The sequence below is a fragment of the Uranotaenia lowii genome, chromosome 3, assembly GCF_029784155.1.
Source record: "Uranotaenia lowii strain MFRU-FL chromosome 3, ASM2978415v1, whole genome shotgun sequence".
NCBI lineage: Eukaryota > Metazoa > Arthropoda > Insecta > Diptera > Culicidae > Uranotaenia > Uranotaenia lowii.
This window is the reverse complement of record NC_073693.1, coordinates 232,162,870-232,185,018: the sequence shown is the minus strand read 5'-3', so window position 1 is coordinate 232,185,018 and position 22,149 is coordinate 232,162,870. Positions and strand designations below refer to the sequence as shown.

Genomic DNA, 22,149 nt, shown 5'->3' with positions numbered 1-22,149 from the left:
TGTTTCAAAACCAAGCGGAAACAACAGCTTCGTTTAGAGGGGAAGAACAGAATTCGTGTAAATCGCATGGTGGCACACAATGCTAACTTTTTTTTTTCTAAAAAAAATCTTTTCCTGTTTGTATAAATTTGTAGTATAAATTTAGGCGTTTCCTACACCCAAAATAATTTAGAAATTTATTCTACGGTATTTTTCACGTAAACGAAGATTTTGTTGCATCTGATCGATTCTACGTGATTTTGTAATACCTTCATTCCTTCCTCATAGACGACACATGAAATTCACGTAAAGTCTTAGTGAATTCAATTTTTTCATTTTTCTCAAGCGTATGGTTGAAAATTCTTATTAGAAAAAGCATTTGTCAGCCAGTTGATTTTGTTAGCCGTCGTCAAAAATGTTTTTTGTCAGTTGACAAAGGAATTTGTTTTCAATCGTCTTGAATCTTGCATATGTCTTCTGGTAAGTGCAAAAGATGCTACATTATAACTATTTAATTTTTGATTTAACATCTTTCAGTAATCGCTGTGGCTGCAAGTGCCCTTTCGTTGGAACTGGTGGTGGTCATTCGTTCTTTGGTTCGAGTCCCACCGTAGGATGTCCGGGTTAAACGCAACGAAATTACGCAAGGTAAATTATTTATCAATATCATTAATTCTATTTGTATTATTGATTTTTTTTTCTATTTTCTACAGGATCCCACAAAGCAACTCGCCGGCCAAAGGTCCCGCATTTTGTTTAGATTACGAATTAAGTATAGTGTGTGGCGAAAGATAATAAAAATAAATTTTATTTACGATAAATTCATTTTATTTTCATTTTACTGCCCAGAATAAAGACTTAAAAATTAGTAGAAGAGATCCAAATATCATTTAATAGCTAAACAAATTTTTCATAGCTTCCATCCTCATAACATGTTGAACGTACTAGGAATTCACGTAAGTTGTACGTGATGTTCATAGAGCGAAAATTCCTATTAGGGGAGCGTTTATTTATTTTATTCGTACAAGTTACGTGAATATCAATTGGATAAAAATTATGTAGTTTTTCACGTAGCAGCTACGTGCATATTATTTTGGGTGTAATAGATCTTCAAAAACTTATTTACACTGAACCCATAAGAACTCGTGAGTTTATAACAAAGCTATGTTACAATCAAAAATTTTCAACAAAAAGACATCCTAGACTGAAGTTTTCCAGATAAATAATTTAAAGATATTCATTTATTCAAAAGAGAAAGGATAATCCCACACAAAAATCGTATTTTTCGACTTGAAACCACGATCAGAAACAAAACACAATTTTTAAAATAAATATTTATTATCATCTAGCTTCAAATAACCCCAGGTTGGTAGTCCCTATCATTAGGATCGTCTGCTTTAGCTGCTTCATCCTCAATATCACTGTCGACGGCCGTCAGGGCTGCCATTTTCCTAGCTACAACTTTCCCGCAGTTTTGTTCCGGCGCAATGTGCCTCGGCGGGTAATGTCCCTCGGGCAGATGCAAATTCAGCGCTTCCTCGTAGGTTCGTGTGACCAGTGTTCGTTCTGTAAAGCGGCAAACTTTGTCAAGTTCGGTGGCGGGCACTGGAAGCGAGCCCGGTTCCTCTTTTATCGTCGCAGTACTAGGTTGCTGCTCTTTGGGCTTCACAAATATACGTTTCATTTTAAGCATCTTATCGCTCTGACCTGCGTATTTGTATAGCTTATCCGGATTTGCTCCGTATAAAGGATCAATTTTACTCTTCTCGAACGGATCCTCTTCCAGGAACACATTTGTTCCTAGCGGATAATCATAGGTTCCTTTGTAAACATCTTCATTAATCTGAATGACCGGATGCTCGGTTTCGATACCGACGACTTTGATACGAACATTTGGATCAACCAACTCCTTCCGGCTCAAGTGATTATCAAAGTCCACAAACAAAAGTACCTCTTCGCTGACGTAGTTCACAGGATCGTCTTCGTCGCTTTCCTCGTCGGGGTTCAGACCTGCATCCAAAACCGGGTCCTCTATCTCGAATTGGTCGGACAGATCGTCGTCCCCACGATCCGATTCAATCTTCAGTTCAGCCATGGTGTCCAGAATTGAGACTCTATAAATTGATAACGAAAATTTGTTTTGCACAATGTCTTGGTTTTGAATATCCAGATTTTCACAATAACAGAGCTTTTAGCAGATTTTTTTTTTTTTTTTTTTTTTTCCTTTGCTTTTTGGACTGGGACCAAGGTTGGTCCATCTCGTCTGTATTTTTGTGTATTCATGATCATGTTGTTTCCGACGTCTTGTCGGTTTCTAGATTTGAATGTTCACTTCTTTTAAGAAATTTGTTATTTCTTTCATATCCATTTCACATTCGTCTCTGAATATATTTTCCAGGGGTTTAACATATTCTAAGCAATTGTAGTCCAGCAATTTGGACAGAATTTTAAAAAATAATCTAAATAGAAACACCGCTCAAATTGTAAATAAAAACATCCATGACAGTTCTATGAGCCGGGATATTTTCTATCGACAAAAATATCGATAAGGGAAATTTTTCGAAAACAGTCTGCATCATTTAGAGGTGCCAGGTGTTCTGATTTATCAGGATTTGTCCTGATTTTCGATAGACCGTCCTGATTTTTCAAAAACTCTCGAGTTGTCCTGATTTTTGAAAATTGGTCCCTAAAATTTGAAGAGTATTTTTCAAATTCAATTTTCATTCTTCCACCGATAATTCTTCCAAAAATACGCAATATTCATGGAAATCAATTTTATCAGATATTTCACATAATAAATTTATTTTTATTTTTTACTTTTAGAGTTACTTCTGAATGATGAGGAATCATAGATTTTTTCAAACATGAATCGTTCGAACGTCTGAAACAATCGTCGCTTGGAGGAGAAATTTGTCTTATAAAGCTTCGTCCACACTCGACAACTTGAATTGCGATTTCGGTTGATGAAACTTGTTTATGTTTACATTTGGGTTGCTGGCTGAAAGTCTCCCATACTTGTCGGGAGACTTGAGACCAGAGGTCGGCATTAAAACGCTGTTCGCTAGTTAGTCCGCTACATTTTTGTTTGTACACTTATTTTTTAACTTTATTTTAAGAGAACTTACGGCTCAAAAAGCATTCCTGCTTGAATAATTGCACCTTGTGGAGTTTGTTCATCCGTTATTTCAACAAAAATCCCGTAAGAAAATAAATTTGTCATCAAAAAAGTAGCGGACTAATTAGCGATTAGCGATTTAACGCCAGACACTTCAAAAAAGCATGTATCAGCATTCTTCCTTGACTGATTACTTGTGGTGGAGTTTGTCTATCTGCTAGTACAAAATTTTGGTGAAAAAATAAATGAAAAAGATAATTATCTAACAATAACGGAGCACACAAATTAGCGATTAGCGCTTTAATGCCGGACACTGCTTGAGACATGTATATCTTCGTCTAGTTCAGAATGTAAACGTAAACAAGTCTCAGCAACCGAAATCGCAGTTCAAATTGCCAAGTGTGGACTAAGGCTTAAGGAACACCGAAATTGACAAGCCAGGTTTTGTTTAGTTCGAAATCCATTAACTGAATTAATACATTAAAAAAGTTTAAATTGATTGTTTTATTAATCAAAATACATAATGCAATATAAAACATCATTTTAAGTGAAAATCTCGGATTTTCAAATTTTGTTTCATTCGACGTAATGAAAGCTCACGCGAGAATTATTTATTTCTGTATTTATTGTTTAATAATTCTTCATCGTTTTTGGAGCAATTTTCAGATCATGTATTTGAATTTTCTGCAGAAATTTAGTCAGCCTTAATTTTTTTTTTCACATTAAAATTATGTGTCAAAATGATTACTTTTATTTGACTCAAATAAATTAAATATGTCGAACAATTCCCAAACCGTATGTGTGGAAAAACATACTAGCTAAGTGTGGTTTTTTGCAGTGTGCATACTTTGATTATTGAATCAAAGTTATATTATTTCAGTCGTTCATCAATAATTAAAAAATATAATCTTGAGATGAAAATTATGGAAATCGTTATTGTTCTTCTTGCTGCATGCGAGAAAGCAGCTGTTCTCCACCAATTCTTTAAAATTTTGAATTAAATTAATATTGAGTTATGAAAATCTTGAACAAAAAAAGTTATCATACATATTTTACTTAAAGCAAACTCGAAAATTACTCCCACAATAAAATATATTTTGGGAAATTTTCAACCACGCGGCAAGTTTTTTGGTTTCCCTTTTATTTCCCCTTTTATCCCTTCGCTTTCGAACTGCCATCGATTTCACATAAAAAAAAACATCAGGCCTAAAAAAATACTGTGATGTGCTTAGGTGCAGTAAAGAAAGGCGAGCGATAAAACTGTAGTGTCGAAAAAGCTAAATTTACTGCTCTCCTGCCATCCCGATTGGATTACTAATTCCTAAACACCTTTGCGAGGATTTCGCTACGTTTTTCCGTTTGCCGTCAGCGAAGTTTGGAATCGATAAAAAACGGAAAGAGTGCGGCCAGATTTTTCTGGGGTGTTTCACTGCTGCTGCTGCCGATTGCGAAAGTCATAAAATCGAATTTGCCAATTTTTTTTTCTTTCTGGAGACGGTAACAAAGCAAGGTGGAGACCTCCCGCGAGTTTTAGGTGCCGATTGTTCCCCCGATGGATCGACGAGCGATCGCTGACGAACAGTCCGGAACAACTCAGTGCGGCCGATGATACGCTTCGAAGCGGATTATCCTTTGGTGTTACACCAATATCGGCAGTGGCCTCGAAGTTTAGACGTCACTGATTAGTGTGGGTGCGTAAGTGTGTGTGGGTGCGTAAGTGTGTGTGTGTGCACTCGCGTTTGTGCCTTACCGTACAAAATCTGATCTCTCGACGAAGGAAACAAACAAAAACAAAAGGCGTTCCGCGATGTCCGGCCAAAGCTCTATCGGAACCCGCATCAACATGATCGAGGCAAAGCTGCAGGGTCAAACGTTGGGACCTCCGCTTTCGTTGCCTCCAACGGGGGCAAACGGAAATGGAACCGGTGGACCTTCGCCTAGGCCGACTCCGACTCTTAACTTTACCCGGGGTAGCTCCGGAGGACGTGGACGTAAGCTTATTTTATGATAAAATCCTTCTTTTGAAATTCATAATTTTTCACAATATTTAAATTAACACATCATTGTCCATGTCCAGAACTTGCATTCACTTACAGTAAAATAAAACGTTTCGTAAATTGTAATTTTCATTTTTTATCCTTTTATTTGTTCCATAATTTTAGGGTAATAAAATAGCAAGAACAATTTTTAAATTTTTGTGGAAGGGTTTTTTTTTAATTCAACAAGTTTTGATATTTTATTTTTCATCTTAAAGTCAGGAAAAAAAATGATTCACACTTTAAAATTAAAGTTAAAACTAAAATGAACGTTTGTTTATTCCTTTTAGGACCGATGATGTTGCCGTTGCCAGTACTGTCTGGCAATCAGCGCAGCGAATCGGAAGCCCGGTTCCAGAAAATTATCGAAAAGAGCGGAATGCTTAAAATTAACGATCAGATCTACAAAACGACCCTTGCCGATATGGAGGATCTTGGTGAGCTGGGCAGCGGAACGAGTGGGCACGTGGTGAAAATGAGACACAAACCTAGCGGGGCCATCATTGCCGTCAAGGTAATATAAATATTTGAGGTTTTTACACATTAGAAACATCAATCCTAATATTCTGAACTTCTATCATCTAGCAAATGCGTCGTACCGGAAACGACGAGGAAAACAAACGGATCATTATGGATCTCGACGTGGTTTTAAAGTCGGAGAACTGCCGTTACATAGTGAAATGTTTGGGCTGCTTTATTACCGATGCGGACGTTTGGATCTGCATGGAACTGATGACGACTTGTTTCGACAAACTGCAGAAGAAATCCAAAAAGCCTGTGCCAGAAAAAATCCTCGGCAAAGTGACCGTAGCCACGGTGAATGCACTTTCGTTCCTGAAAGATCAGCACCAGGTAATCCATCGAGATGTTAAACCTTCAAACATTTTGATCGACGATCGGGGCAACATCAAGTTGTGCGATTTTGGAATCAGCGGTCGATTGGTCGATTCAAATGCCAAAACCCGTTCCGCCGGATGCGCCGCATACATGGCGGTAAGTTTCACACTTGTTTTAAATTCGCTTAAACTGAAGATTAATCTGGTCCAATATTACTATCCTTTTTAGCCTGAACGCATCGATCCCGCCAACTCCGAGTATGACATCCGAGCAGACGTGTGGTCCCTAGGAATAACACTGGTCGAACTGGCAACAGCTCTTTTCCCGTATCGCGGTTGCAAGACCGATTTCGAAGTTCTCACCAAGGTGCTTACTTCGAACCCCCCTCGACTGCCCGACGATCAGCAGTTCTCGCCCGCATTTCAAGATTTTGTACGACTCTGTCTACAGAAAGACTACCAAGATCGGCCGAAGTATCGGGATTTGCTGCGTCACCCGTTCATAATGCAAGCCGAGCAGGACTCATCGGTCGATGTTGCCGGCTGGTTCCGCAACGAAGCGGTGGGCTGCGGTATCCAGCTCACTACACCGCAGCTCATCGCGTCCGGTTTAATGCCTGCTCCCATTGGAGCGCTGACTTCCACCATGTCATCCGGTAGTAATAGTTTGCAGAGGCCTTCCTCATCGGCGTCGGATCAAAATAGGTAAGTGACTCCAATTACACTTGCCCCTATTGCATGTTTTTCTTTAGCGAAAATCAGATTTACAGTTTTTATTGAGATTTCGTTTCAACTTTTGTTAAGCCTTTCTTACTTCCTGCTTCATTACTTTATTTTGGAATGTTTCAGAGATATAAAATTTTTTATTAACAGCATTGTTTTTAATCTGCGCCATCCTAACTATACTTACTAAATTTAAACGTTTGAATTCAAATTGCTAATCGTACCAGGCTGTTTTACCATCAAGCTTCTATCACTAAAACACGGATTTAACTATAAAAAAAGAAAAATTAATAAATCAGAATTTACCGAACAGCTGGCCATTTATACTGAAACCCTGGTAATGTTTTTTTAATGTTCAGTTTTTTGCTGCGTCTTAAGATAGCGTTGTTTTAAACTGAACTTTGGAACCCACCCAGTTCTCACATGGTCTGTGTGGGCCCACTTTGACTCTGTGCAGATCGTTAATCGATGATAATTCTATCTAAAGACTTGACAAGCGTATCCAGCAGACAAATAAGTCTGTAAGACGTTCGATACCCTAGGTCAGGCATGTCAAACTGGGGGTTCCGCATGCGGCCCGCGTAGCCCCGTCTTAAATTATCTCAAAATTCCCTACTACACAGAAGTACGCTGACTTTCCTGCCACAAAATATTAAAAAGATTTTTTTTGCTACGAGAGGAAATAATATTATTTTTGGAAATGAAAGATTTTTAATGCGGCCTGCACATTTAAATGAGTTTAACATGCCTGCCCTAGGGGTTTTCTGGTTTCGGCTATAAAACCTATATCGCAGAAAGTATCCGGAATACTCAACACTGAGGTTGAAATTCCGACAGTTCGACGGAAACAGAGGGCTGCTTCACCGCAAGTATTAGCAATAGTCACAAGCTCCTTGTTCTTTATTGGCTCGATAACGAACTGTGACTTCTAACTTACAACACTTAGTAGCCCCTTTCTGATTGAGCTCATCTAGAATGGTGTTGAGCTCCTTGATCGTCCAATAGCTGCAGAATGCGATAACGTTGATCTTTGCAATTTCGAATCCATTCCGTGAATCTACCACTAAGTTCAAGATGGAAGGATGCCTTGCGATCTAGACATTAGATAAGCTTAACTTATTCGCAGCTCAGTTATTACTTCCAGATGGAACATTCTTTAGACTCGCATTGCCCTTTTTTTCATTGAAAAAATATATTTACAGCAGTTTGCGAGTTAAGAAAACTTAAGAAAATAAATGAAGTTTTGGCACAATTTAATAATAATTGTTGAAAAATTTATATGTTCGCGACTGGAATCTTATTCCGCATCGCGTATTGAGAATAGATTGTTTTACCTATTATCTTTAAATAATCTCCGCAACTTAGCTTAGCTTTATCAGCACCGAAATATTTTTGATTATTTTTTTATTTGTAGGTTACAATTTCTTTAGTATTTTAAGTTGTAATCCGTAAGTATATTTTTAACATTTTTACATTAGATTAGTTGTGTTGTTACTACTAAAAAAAATTAGATCTAAATGCATGTAGCTTGTTTAACTATCAAGATAAAATTGAATGTTGGCACCAGGATATATATTTTGCACCCGTATACGATTCCATTGGATATTTCTGCGAACCTGTCAAAACTAATGTGAATTGTATTTGAAACAGAGTACCGACACCATTTGAAAACATTACGGAAGCAGTTCAGGCACAGTCGAATCAACAAAAGCAAACAGTCATAGCGTCCTCCATACCGGTCAAATCGAACAGCAGCAGTAGTAGCAAACTTTACGAACTCCAGCAGAATAACAGCGCAGATCAACAGCAGAGCCTGCAAGCCAAATTGAACAGCATTAGCTTAGCTCCGGCACAATCTACCTCGTCTTCCACGACTCCTTATGATCCAAGGTCGCCCTCTCCTGCGCAGCATATGCAACAGCAGCACCAAATGCAACCCCCTCAGGCCCATTACCTTAAGCTGCAACCAAAAAATGCGATAGTTAGTAACAGTAGCAATCTTAGCAACATCGGCACCGGCCCGGAACGAAATCAAAAGTACAAACGGTCTCCGTTCATGCCTCGTAGATCGGCGGATCCGAACGACAATGCCTTATCCGTGTATGGCAGTCCTAAGAAAGAATCGTCTCTAAGTAGCTTGGGTCAAAGTATCTTCAAAAACCTTACAACATCTCCGTTTTCGCACCGCAAATCGGAACAAAGGTCCTACAAACCACCGCTTCCCGGCGAAGATGGCGGCGGAGGTGGAAATCCACTAGTGTTGAACGGTAATCGCCAGCCCGGATTCAGCAATCCTTCTTCTCCACTTATGCTCAATCGGAAAGTGATTGATATCAACGACGAGCAACAGTATAAACACCTCGTTGGAAACACCAGCCCAATTGGTAGGTGTTATGTTCAACATTTTAAATTCAAATATGCCACAAAACAAATAATTTTATTCGAAAATTCTGAATTTCAGTTCTTCAACGATTCTACCACCAGCAGAATCAGCTGAGAGAAAACAAACAGCAGCAGTTGGAGCTGCAAATGCAACAATCCACCAATCCCTTTTACCAACAACCAAGTGGGATTCCGGTCAAGTATAGCCCTCTGCCTTCGCATCGAACCGTGCATCACCCAACCAACCCGGCAATTGTAGGAGGTTATGCGATCTACCAACCGCAAGTGCTACCCGAAACTTCCAGCAATATTCCAATCTACCAATACCAGCAGCTGAACCTGGGCTCCAACCTGGCACCCAGCAGTAGCAGTAGCAACAGCAGTCCGAAGCACAAAACTGGTGGGTTCTTTAATACCTTTAGCAGAACCAAAAGTCATAATAGTAAACCGGGGTAGGAGTGGTAACGGCAGTACTAGTCAATTTGCGGATCGTACAGGTTTTGTTGCCCAGGGTGGCCCAGGTCCTGAAAATAGCTTTCCAGATGCTGGTGGGCTGTATCAGAACCATCATCAGCTTTATGGGCGGCAAACGTTGCCGGAATATGGTTCCACGGGATTTGTTGTATCGACTGGTCTAAGCAATGGCGACGAAATGAAGGATGATACAGGTACGTTTTCAAAATAACACGCTATTGTATTGCAAATATTCCATTTAGAAGCTGAAAAGTACAGCTATATGTGTCTGTGTGGTGTAATTCTATGAATCTTCGGCCTGCTTAGGGCTGCAAAAAGGAAGATTTAAGGCCCGTTCGTTCTAAAATCGACCTTATTATTCTCTCTCAAGCAATTATGGGATGAATTATCCAATAGCATGAAAATTCCTGAAAGAAAAATTAACCTGTCGCAAGCAAAGACTGTAAAGAAGGCTTTTCTTACGGCGTGTTCGTAAAATGATTTTTTATCTATCGAAGTGATTTTTTCTAACGATGCTTGCGTTCGTAAATTAAACATGCATCACCCAAAAAATCAATTTCTGAACACGCCGTTAGTAGTATTTGTAAAAGAAGAAGTTTCAGCTGAATACTTGGTACGGGCTTCCTAGAAAAGCTCAGTGAGCTTTTAAGGAAACCTTTCCTATGACTTTTTGGTTGAGTACTTGAGTATATCTTTTCAGACAGTTATTCATTTGAAAAAATATTAATTTCAAGTGTTTCCACATATAAAACATAGCTTTGAGCTATGCAAATCGTTTTTAAGTTAACATTTTCTCATTATGTTGATCATTTATTTTATTTATTTTTTTCTTTTCATTTGCACCACCGCTTCAACCATCCTTTTTTCGTTTTCATTCGCCTAAATTATCCAATAATCGGACAAACCGCGCTTGTTTTGCAATTTCAACATGCACCTTGATTTTGCTACCTTTTCTACCGATTATTACCTCACACATGTAGGGTGGTTCAATACAATTGCAGATCTCGCGAAGCGTCGATTCGCATCTTTTGTGAAGCTAAATTTGTCAACCACCGGTGAAAAACGGCCCAAGGACAAACACCTCAAAAACCAATTGCTGCAGCAGCAGCAGCATCATCAACAACAACAGCAGCATCATCAGTTTGGTTACAGCGGTAGTGGCGCTAGTGTAGCGCCCATCGCCGGTTACAATCCAAGTACCAATCCGTTTGTTGGGCCATCGTATGCAGGCACGGGTATTCCCTCTTCAATTCCACCATCGGCAGCCGTACATGTTATGGGAAACGACCGAAGGCACCGCAGTCCTGATCCTCCACCACGGTACTTTTTCTCGACAAATGAATATATTACGGTAATTATGTTATTTATTAAGTTTTTGTTTCTTTGTCGCAGATTCAATAGAGGCCAATCTCCTTTGCTTTTGCACCGGAAGCTTGAAAAGTTGAGCCAAACTGGATCACCCATCTTGAATCAACGGTAAGTACCCTTTCCAACTTCTACCCATGTTTGTACCTTATAGGTACATCGTCGATGCATTGAGAACATTTCCAACATACCCCTATTCTATGGACCATTTCGGTTTGTGTTAACTGCAGACTTCTCAATGTACTGCAGCGTGACATTCATCAAAGCAAGCTAGTTGGTTTGGAGCGAGTTGTTTTCAAACATTCCTTATCTCGATGTTTCATGCATTTTGAAGGCATATGGCATCAAAATTTAATTTTAGATTTCCTCGAATTCCTGCACCTTGGCAATATTGTACAGTTCAGTTTATTTGGGGCAATCAACAAAATGTGTTATACAGTCGGTTGTTTTCTTTTAATATTTTACACTGTTGCCGGCCACCTCAGCCATTAATTCGTGACCTTGTACAATGAATCTAACTATTGTCACAAAAGGTGCATCCCGCTTCCGTCACGTGCAGATGGCTTGCCAAACTAGGAATTTATTCGCAAATTTGGACATCTTCTGAGTGCGGACATGCTCCGGAACGCTGAACTTATCCTTGGCCGTGAAAAACAGGTTTCCGGGGATCTGTTTTGAGTCGGCCTTCACATATGTTTCGTCGTCCATGCTGCAGCATTTAACTTTCGTCAGCATGTTGAGGTACACCCTCCTGGCACAGGTTTGTTCTGCTTCTCGTCGCGATTAGGGGCCTTTTGTACCTTGAACGTTCGAAGCCCAGCCTTAGTTTTGGCCTTCTGGACAAAACTTCGGCTTAGGTGCAGCTTTTAGCCACATCCCGAACGGAGGCGTTCGGGTTTCGGTTGAAGGCCCCAGCTACGCGGTTGTGATTTTTGGTGTTGTATGGAATACTTTTTCCTTCACTTTTGGGCTTCCGATCGGTGGTCAATCGTTCTTCGAACCGCTTAATCACTCGCGACACCTCGGAATTCGCGATTCCCAACGTTTTAGCGATGGAAGGATGCGAGAGATCCTTGTTCTCGTGATGAATGCGCAAGATTTTATCACGCACGAACTGTTCTTTCGACTCCATTTCCGCGAGTTTTGATCACCGTACTTTAAAACTTGCAGGATGTAAACAATGCACTATGAACTAAATCCACCAAAATTTTAATTACATTCTACCTAACGGTTAAAAAGTTAGAGCAATTTCATAGTGTGGCAATTTCATCGTGGACACCCTTTAAAAAAGAGAATACAACACACGGAAAATTAGAAAAAAGATAAAATTTACCTTTTTGCGAGGTGATTTTTTTCCACCCCTCTTTCGAGGTAAATTTTACCTTTTTTCATTCACCCAGCAAAAAGGTAAATTTTACCTTTTCGCATTCACCTAGCAAAATAGTAAATAATACCGTTTTCCCATTAACTGATTTAAAAGTTTATCGCCAGGCTCGTGGCAATTCGTTAACGCATTCATAACCTTCTCCGTTCGACAAATCCGGTCAGGTCCGGCTTTACCGGAATGATATCTGGAGGATGACGTGGAATACACCTCGAAGCTGGGCCGATCTGAAACAAAAGCAAAATATTATGACGAGAACCAGCACAACTAAATGATATCTAAGAAAACACTTAGGACCATTCTGTTCCGATTTCCTGATATTGGCACGAAACAAAACTTCCCTTCTGAACGACAAAACAGCTTAACCTCAATAAACGGATTCGGCCAATAGTTACTTTTTACGAGATGAATTTTACCGTTTTGTTTAGCTCGATCCAGGTCAACTTCACCTCGCTACGAGGTAAGTTTTATCTTATTTGGTTTTACCTTTTTTCTAGGTGAATTATACTTTTTTATTGAGCTCAATTCAGGTCAACTTCACCTCGCTACGAGGTACCTTTTTTGGATTAATTTGGATTTTTCTCGGTGAACTGTACCTTTTTTCCAACCTCGATTCAGGTAAATTTTACCTCGCTGTGAGGTGAGTTTCACCTCAAAGAGGTAGAAGTTACCTTTTTGGCTTTCACGAGCGTTCACTTTGCTATCTTGGTAAATTTTACCTTTTTATTACTTTCCGTACAAGATAAATCTTAAAAGCTCCAAGCTGAAGTTGATTATAAGCTTACCAGAAGATCACATGCCAGATTTCACTAAGATCTCACCATGGGGAGGGGTTGCTTGAACGGAATTTTAAGGGAGAAGCAAAAATTACTGGCTTTTCATTAATAACTTTTTTCTTCGCCGGCCGATTGCTTTTTATAAATAGTTTTCTTAAAGCCTAAATTGAGACAAATATTTCACCAGAAGACTGCAACTCGATTGGACTTCAAAAAAAAAATGTTTTTGCGGTTCAAAGATTGTTTTTTTGACGCAAATTGTTGTCCAGCACGTAGTGAGCATATTTTACGGGCTATAATGCATACATTTGGCATAAATCCATTTGGCAAAAAGTTGCTGCTGTGAAGAGCAAAGAAAGCCATCTTTGTTCTTATCAAAACGTGGTGACCTTGAGGAATATCACCAAAACTCAGCTGGTGTTTGGTGCTGAAACAAAACCGAGCGAGGAACGGCCACAAAACAAAGCCGCTGGATTGTGATACAACCGTGCGAGTGGAGCATCGTCAGAATAAATCAAGTTATTGTATTTATTTTTTTTATTTTCCCTATTTTTCTTCTAATCTTGTCTCTCTTTGGCTATCTTTCACTTTTATCAATAATTAGAATTATTGATTAGTCCCATCGGCCTTTGGTCGAGTTATCCACGGAAATGTTGAGCACCTGGGTGATCCGAGCACCCTCGAGAGAATGGTCTCAGATGATGGTACGGTTCACTCAGGTGCTGAAGGACTTTCGGAAGATATCTCACAACCGTCTTCCTCAAAAGCTCGTGTAGCCCCCCGAGTCAAAGTTTACCCAGAAAACTCATCTTTCTTTGGCCCGTGGGTGGTTTTCTTTCGGTCCAAGCCAAACGGAAAAATATTGAACATCATTCAGATCACGAAAGATCTGGCAAGGAGGTCCTCTGTAACCAATATTACCAAAGTTACACCTAACAAATTGCGGGTAGTGGTAGCTAGTTCGAAAGCTGCCAATGAAATTGTAGCTAGTAAACATTTCATTTTAGAAAACCATGTTTACATTCCGTTTCGAAATGTAGAGATCGAGGGCGTGATCACGGACATGAGTCTTTCGGCAGAATACGTTAAGTCCAATGGAGTTGGAAAGTTCAAGAGCCTCGATACGACTTCGGTCAGAATCCTGGATTGCCGCCAACTCAGAACTTCCAACTCTGTTGATGGAATTAAAAAATATTCGCCGTCAGCTTCATTCTGTATGACCTTTGAAGGTACCGCCCTCGCTCACTACGTCTTGATTGACGGAAAATTGAGGCTTCCAGTTCGACTATTCGTTCCTTCTTCTTCTTCTTCTTCTTCTCCTTCTCCTCTGTTTGTGGTTTTCCACACTTGAGTTTCTTCGAGAGAAAACTCGCTGGAACTATTCGTTCCTCGTCCCATGAATTGTATCAATTGCCAGACGCTAGGGCATACAGCATCTCATTGCTCAAACAAATCACGCTGCTCTTGTTGCAAAGAAAGTCATGGGGAGGATGCGTGCCAAACAACAGAACAAAAATGCATTTATTGCGGAGGCACCCCTCATGACATCTCTGCATGCGAGGCTTTCAAAAGTCAGTGGGACAAACAGAAGCGCTCTTTACAAGAACGCTCTAAACGGTCTTATGCCGCAATTCTAAAGAGCGCTTCTCCACTAGCCCAATCAAACAACGTTTTTTCTGCGCTGCCAGTTGACGTGGTGGACACAGACTCAGCTGATGAAGGACGAGCATTCGTGGCAATAGAGAACTCAAGAAAGCGTGTTAAAGCTTCTTCCTCTAAGATTAAAAGGAAGATTCCTCCAGTTAGTCCTGCTTTTAGCTTTATCAAAAGACCGATAATAACGAACAAAGAAAAAGAAGTTCCTCCTGGTTTCCGTGGGAAAATTTCTCCTGAAAATGGCCCAGCTGTCGCAGAAACATCAATGCCTTCAACATCTAACGTAGTTCACTCAGAACCAAATACGCAATCGGGTCTTTTTAAATTGTCAGACATTTAGAATGGAATATTCTCGTGCTTCAATGTTTCAGACTCTGTCAGAGGTATTGTAACTTCGATGCTTCTCATCATTAAGACATTTTTTCAGCAATTGATGCAAACTTGGCCTCTTCTATCGATGTTCATATCTCTCGATGGCTTATTTACGCCGAGAGGTCAGAGATATCACTGTTTTACAGTGGAATTGTCGTAGTCTCATTCCTCAACTGGATGCGTTCAAAAATTTACTTCATAAAACAAACTGTGATATTTTTGCATTGTCCGAAACATGGCTGTCTTCTCAATCTAACATCTCATTCCATGATTTTAATATAATCCGTCTGGATCGTGACGATTCTTATGGAGGGGTGCTTTTGGGGATCAATAAGCGCCACTCCTTTAATAGAGTTCACCTCCCACTATCAGGCGGAATTGAAGCTGTTGCTTTTCATACAACTATAAGAGGTAAGGACTTATGTGTTGTCAGTTTGTACTGGCCTCATAGAGTTGCAGTGGATCGAAGTCACCTAGAGGATCTGTGCTCAGTGCTCCCTGAGCCAAGGTTGATCCTGGGTGACTTCAATTCACAAGGAACTGTCTGGGGAGAACAAATTGACGATAGTCGTTCTACTCTTATCTATGATATTTGCGACAGTTTCAATTTAACAGTTTTGAACACGGGCGAAAAAAAACGTGTACCTAAACCTCCTGCAAGGCAAAGTGCAATTGACCTCTCACTCTGCTCAAATTCACTATCATTTGATTGCCAGTGGAAGGTGGTCCAAGATCCTAATGGTAGTGATCACTTGCCTATCGAAATTTCAATCACCAAAGGGGCCAGCTCTTCAAATTCAACAAATATGGTATATGACCTTACAAGACACATCGATTGGAAAAAGTACTCGGACGAAATAACAAAAGCCATCGATTCTATGAATGTTTTACCTCCTTTAGAGGAGTATAACTTTCTTTCACGTATGATACATGAAAGTGCACTTTGCGCTCAAACAAAACCCATTCCAAATTCATCTGTTCCTAGAAATCCTCCTAATCCATGGTGGGACCAGCAGTGTTCCAAGCTTTATAAGCACAAATCGAAAGCATTTAAAGATTTTCGAAAACATGGAACTCTCGTTCTTTTTGAAGCCTATGTTTCCCTCGAAAATCAATTTAACAAATTGATCAAAGGGAAAAAGAATGCGTATTGGCGGAATTTTGTAGGCGGTTTATCACAGGAAACATCCTTGAGTACCTTGTGGAAAGTTGCACGAAGCATGCGTAATCGATCCTCTACAAATGAAAATGAGGAACATTCACATAGATGGATATTCAACTTCGCACGGAAAGTCTGTCCAGATTCCACACCTGTGCAAAAAATAATCCGGAACGTGCCTCCTGAAAGGTGTGGTCTCGATTCCAGCTTTTCGATGGTCGAATTCTCACTTGCCCTCCTCTCTTGCAACAATTCAGCTCCGGGAATTGATAAAATCAAATTTAACTTGTTGAAAAAAAAATAATACCGAACAACTATTCTCTCAGTGATGGAGTATAGAAGTTTCTGTTTCCAATCGGCTGCCAAAACACACCTCATTAAACTCGAACGTATTCAATATCGTTGCCTCTGCATCGCTTTGGGTTGTATGCCCTCAACGCATAATATGAGTCTTGAAGTTTTGGCAGGCATACTCCCACTAAGAGACCGATTCAGTTTACTATCTCTCCGGTTCCTCATCAGGTGAGAGGTCATGAACCCATTGGTGATTGTGAATTTTGAAAGGTTAATTGAGCAAAATCTTCAAACCAGGTTTATGTCTATATATCATGTCTTCATATCGATGCAGGTAAATCCTTCTACGTACTCTCCAACTCGTGTTTGTAACCCAGACTACGACCATTCTTCTGTCCAGTTTGATTTGTCTATGCAGCAGGAAATTCGAGGAATTCCGGACCAACATTGCTCACTTTTGGTTCCAAGAAATTTCGAAGCTAAATTTAGACACGTCGATGCTGAAAAAATGTACTTTACCGACGGGTCTCTAATAGAAGAATCAACGGGATTTGGAGTGTTCAACGAAATAAATAGCGCCTCTTATAATCTCCAATCACCATGCTCTGTATATATAGCGGAGTTAGCAGCTATTCACTGGGCTTTGGATAGCGTTGCTTCACGACCTGCTGGACATTACTATATCCTAACGGATAGTCTCAGCTCTATTGAAGCAATGCGCTCAATAAGACCGGGAAAGCACTCGCCGTACTTCCTCGAGAAGATACGGAATATTTTGAGTGCTATAACAAGACGTCGCTTTTCAATCACCTTTGTTTGGGTTCCGTCCCATTGCTCAATAGTGGGTAATGAGAAGGCAGACTCTCTGGCAAAGGTGGGGGCGATGGAAGGCGACACGTACCAGCGTGAAATCGTCTTCGAAAAATTTTACTTTTTGGCTCGAAGAAACTCCATTACCAACTGGCAGCGCAGATGGGACGAGGATGAATTCGGTCGGTGGCTCCACTCGATTGTCCCAAAGGTAAGCCTCAAACCCTGGTTCAATAAATTGGACTTGAGTCGGGATTTTATTCGAACATTTTCCCGTCTCATGTCCAATCATTGTTCCTTAAACGCGTTACTCTATCGTGTGAATCTTGCTAGCAGCCATTTGTGTAGTTGCGGCCAAGGTTACCACGACATCGAGCATATTGTTTGGTCTTGTGAGGACCACCTTATCGTCAGAACAGACTTAATTGACTCCCTTCGGGCCCGAGGGAAACCACCTAACGTTTCAGTGAGGGATGTGTTGGCTGCAGTTGACCTAGACTACATGTTCGAGTTATACTCTTTCCTTAAAGCTATCGATCTTCGTGTATAATTTTCTCTTCCTTTTCCTTTTTACTTTCCTCAACTATGTTAGTTTAAAGTTATGAATTGTTAATACAATAACAAGAGTTTGACTCCTTAAAACCAACGGTACGAGCCGTTTCAAATAAACGAATTAATAAAAAAAAAAAAGTTATGCCCTTAACAATCACGCCCTGCAGCAGACAGTTGAAATGAAATTATTTTCGAAAGAGGATGCATAAAAGAATGAAAACCGAACTGTTGATTCGGTTCGCTACAGCAACGTTTTTGGCAGCGCAAGCTAAGAAACGATTGTTCGGCAATGAAAAAGCTGTCATAGAAAAGCTGTACTTTTGGTAAGCCTGCATATGCCAGTTTGGTACCAGCCGGCGCACACAGGAGTACGTAGAAGAAAAAGTTGGCCAAAAGTATTTTTTAGTTTTAAAATCAATATAATAGTTTATCTTGACTTATCAAACGTTTTTAAGATCATTTAAAATATTTTTTACCGTTCTCGTAATTTTTCCAAATTTTCTATTAGAATTTTTTTAACATTTATATGCCATGATAGATAATCTAGGTTAGAAAGGTTGTAAAATTCAAAAAAAATCTAGTTTTTTTTTTGTTTTTGAAAGTTAAATAACATTTGAAAATATTTGAAAAAGAACATTAATTTTATTGTGCTTTAATTTAAAATAAACGAAGCCCTAGGTAACTTTTTTGTGGAAAAAATGTATCAATATTTTTAAACTTCAAACTTAAAAATATCAAAAATGCGCGAGTTTTTTCTTTTGCACATGATTATTGAAGTTATCAATTTTCTTATGATATTAAACATTTGGCCGGGACTTGCTGGGAACATAAACAAAAACACTATTTTGTAAAAAATCATTGTTTAAAACGAAAAATAAATTGAAGAATTTTCAAAGCACTACGTACTGTCTCTATAGTCATCGAATTTTGTCTCTTATACTTAAAATTATTAAACATCTTTCCATTGAAGTTTTCCATTTCAAATTTTCATTTTTAGTCACTAAAGAAAGTTTTATTCATTGATATGATGTAGTCGCGCTGATTCAACGATTTGTAGAAAAATTCTATCTGATAAAAATACTAAAGTTTCGACTGCTGCAACAGCTTATAAACAAATCAGATGTCAAAAAACTGACCGGTACATGGTGCTCAATTTATTCGAGAATCAAATAAACATTGACATAAAAGTAACCAATGAAATTTAAATTTTGAGTTTTGGCCAGGTTTTTGGGTGACATACTCCTGTGTACGGCGTGTCGTTTTTGGCGTAAGACTCAATCTGTGGATATGCCAGTTTAATAAAAATATGTGAAATTGTGCAATAAGGCTCTTTGGAATGGTTTAAAATCATTTAATTTTTCAACAAGGGAGGGATTTTTCGCACAACTTTCATTCAGACAATTTGGAATTTTTTATCGTCTGTCTTATGTATTTATGATTTATGGGCTTATGATAGACTTTTCATTTCTATCGTGAATGGTTACTATTTAGAATTATAATTTGCCGATATGCCATAAACTTATTAAGGATAGACTTATAAAAATCAATTGCAATTTTCCCATTGAAACCTTTATCAGCCAATATGGAACTTTAAAAACACAACACAACAAATATGTACGTCAATGTCACAGAAAAAATAAGTTTGTCTCAAAAATTGATCCAATATTATTGCTCAAACATCAAATTTTTACGACATCATAATAATTAATAACTTAAGTGTTAGATAATGTAGAAAGTGGTATTAACAATCTAAAATTACCAGAAATTATTATTGGATATAGAATAAGCATGCATTCTAACGAACCACCCTGTTTCTCGATTCAAGTTTTACATCCGCTTCGCCCTCACCGCCCCTTCCGCCGCGCCGGGGATCCGAAAGTGTACCGGGATCGCCGCAGCACATCCGAACTCGCTTACACTACACGCCGGAACCACACAGGCGCCCCTACCGGACGATAGACCAATGAGTGGGGCTTCAGATTCTGGTTATGTGATCGATGTACAGATTTTTGGATTGAAATCTTTTTGTCGTTAAATTGTCGCCGCCAAAGCCTGTTGTATTACGGAGATATGAATACCTACTTATTAATGCACACAATTTAGGTACCATCTACTACAGAAAATGGATTCCAAATAACCAGAACCAGCTTCTTGTTGTCGTTTAATCGGGAGTGAGTTTAACATTGTAGCTAGTTGATGGAAGTGGTACACACTATTGCCTGATGCTTGTGCTTCGGTTTGTGAAGTGATTATTGGTTGTACACGTAAGATTTGCAGCGTTGCAAAACGACAGTTGAAAACGAACTAAATACAAAAACGAAAAACGAATTTCCATTTATTTTTTAAGACCGACGAATTATTAAGGACGCTCATTGCTCTTTTCGATTTTCTGTAGATGCCTCTAATCAGTTCAGGTGAAGAAATCTGTCGAAACACTTAAATAGTTATCAGCTCGATATCCCACGATTTATACGAAATTAAAAGCGTTTGTAATTTGTTATTCTTTTGGTTATTTTCTCAGAAAAGTTTAAATTATGATAAAATGATTGGATAATATAGAAATCCTATTGGTTTTATTTTTCAGACAGTGACGTTTCAAAGCGCAATATAAATATGCGTCCATGCTATTGTATGCAAAATTCTCAAATGTTTCAAAGATAGTTAATGCAAAGAAACAGAAAAAAAAAATAGATAAGACAGTGCTATTTTTATTTACATGTGATTGTTTGTTCTTTAAGAATAATTTTGAAATGAAATATGTTTTCCAAAAATTAACTAGGGAATTATGGAAATATCTCAGTTTAATCGGACATGATGTAATGATTGTTATATGACTTATTGAAATCTTACATCAAATGTCTTATTCTTTCCACTTAATAAGTTTTCATGATTAAATCTTATTTTTTAAATTTTGATAATCCATACCTGTTAAAGTTGTTTGCTTTATTGAAACAAAATTAAAAATTTCTTTTTAAAAAAAAACACCTGCATCGTATTAACTGAAGTACGCTCTATGTAAAAAAAATATTGAAATTTTTCGCTTTCGTGTGCCGAAGTCTTTTCTTTGATGAACGCTTCTCATCTAAGCATGATTATTATCCATATAAGTGTTTAGAATGGCAATTTTCTAATTTTCGCTCGTCTAAAGTTTGATTTTTTGTTATGGAGAGCACATTCTCTGAATTTTCTGCTATAAAGTAACTGTTTTCAGATGGTATTTTTGGATTATAGTGTATAGCTTGTATTTATAGGGTACTAAACAATATTTATGCAAATATTCATCAAAATATAGACTGCAAACTCTTTAAGCTGATCGCTGGATGCAATCAATGAAATAGCAAGTCCTTACGAAGGATATTTTTCCTCCACATAACAAAACCTCCATGAAAAGCTCCAGTAGTAAAATCTTTAGACACACGCAATATTGCTCTCAAACCCCGACAAAAGCAAATATCTTAAAGAAAACATCAAAAGACTTACGAACCCTCTAATATAAATAAACAAAATAGCAAATGAATGGATTAAACAAAAAGCTGATCCTTCATACTTAGCTTCAACGCTAATCAAGTCAACTTCACACTATACTTTGCCGGCAACGCAAATCTAGATTGTGTAAATACAATACGCCTTATTAGTTCGACCTCTCCCGAAATGAAAGAACGAATGTAATGTAACACAAAAATGAAATCTACCGAAATTCTTAATTTAACTTTAATATTAGTGAACAGAAATCGATGATTGAAACCGAGCTGACGAATGAGTATGTCGTGATAGGAAACAAACGTGTTAAAAGCTGGGATGAATACTGAGAAAGAGAAACATTTAGTCATTTATTATTACAATTATTATTTTTATCTTTATTATTAAAATTTTTACTTTTATTTTGATGATGATTATTATTATTACTATAATTGTGTTACAATAGCATAACTAAAAGTGAGAATATGAAGAAAAAACAATATTTATAAAACGAAAATAAAACAATTACATGCGCGCTATAGAATATATCACAAAACGTTATTTCGTAATGCCGAAAGCCTTTTATCATTGAACCGATAAGTAAGGTAATTCTATGTCATCAGATCCGAAAAAAAATACTCCTATGACTTAAAAGAAATTCGACATTTTACATAGTCGATATGCAGGCCATTGATACCAAAACGTGACGTCAATCATATTTGCAACCTTTTTTTGCAAGGTTTTCGAAATAATGTAAAGCTTATATTCTCTCTTAAC

General features: G+C 38.4%; 2 protein-coding genes across 2 annotated transcripts; one reads left to right on the top strand and one right to left on the bottom strand.

The window, feature by feature from the left end:
• Positions 1 to 1,293: 1,293 nt before the first annotated feature.
• Positions 1,294 to 2,186, bottom strand: LOC129756909 (uncharacterized). Its single transcript, XM_055753965.1, has one exon. The coding sequence runs from the start codon at positions 2,072 to 2,074 to the stop codon at positions 1,331 to 1,333; it is 744 nt and encodes a 247-aa protein (XP_055609940.1). The 5' UTR covers positions 2,075 to 2,186; the 3' UTR covers positions 1,294 to 1,330.
• Positions 2,187 to 4,291: 2,105 nt separating this feature from the next.
• LOC129751922 (dual specificity mitogen-activated protein kinase kinase hemipterous-like) lies at positions 4,292 to 21,916 on the top strand. The gene is given in 10 exon segments (XM_055747708.1): positions 4,292 to 5,085; positions 5,421 to 5,644; positions 5,716 to 6,123; positions 6,196 to 6,671; positions 8,340 to 9,073; positions 9,151 to 9,527; positions 9,529 to 9,739; positions 10,526 to 10,865; positions 10,938 to 11,021; positions 19,739 to 21,916. Coding segments are annotated over 10 exon segments (3,180 nt in total). The 5' UTR covers positions 4,292 to 4,901; the 3' UTR covers positions 19,881 to 21,916.
• The last annotated feature ends 233 nt before the right edge of the window (positions 21,917 to 22,149 follow it).

Coding starts and splice junctions, on each gene's coding strand:
- LOC129756909 (XM_055753965.1), bottom strand. CDS start 2,074: ATGGCTGAACTGAAGATTGAATCGGATCGTGGGGACGACGATCTGTCC.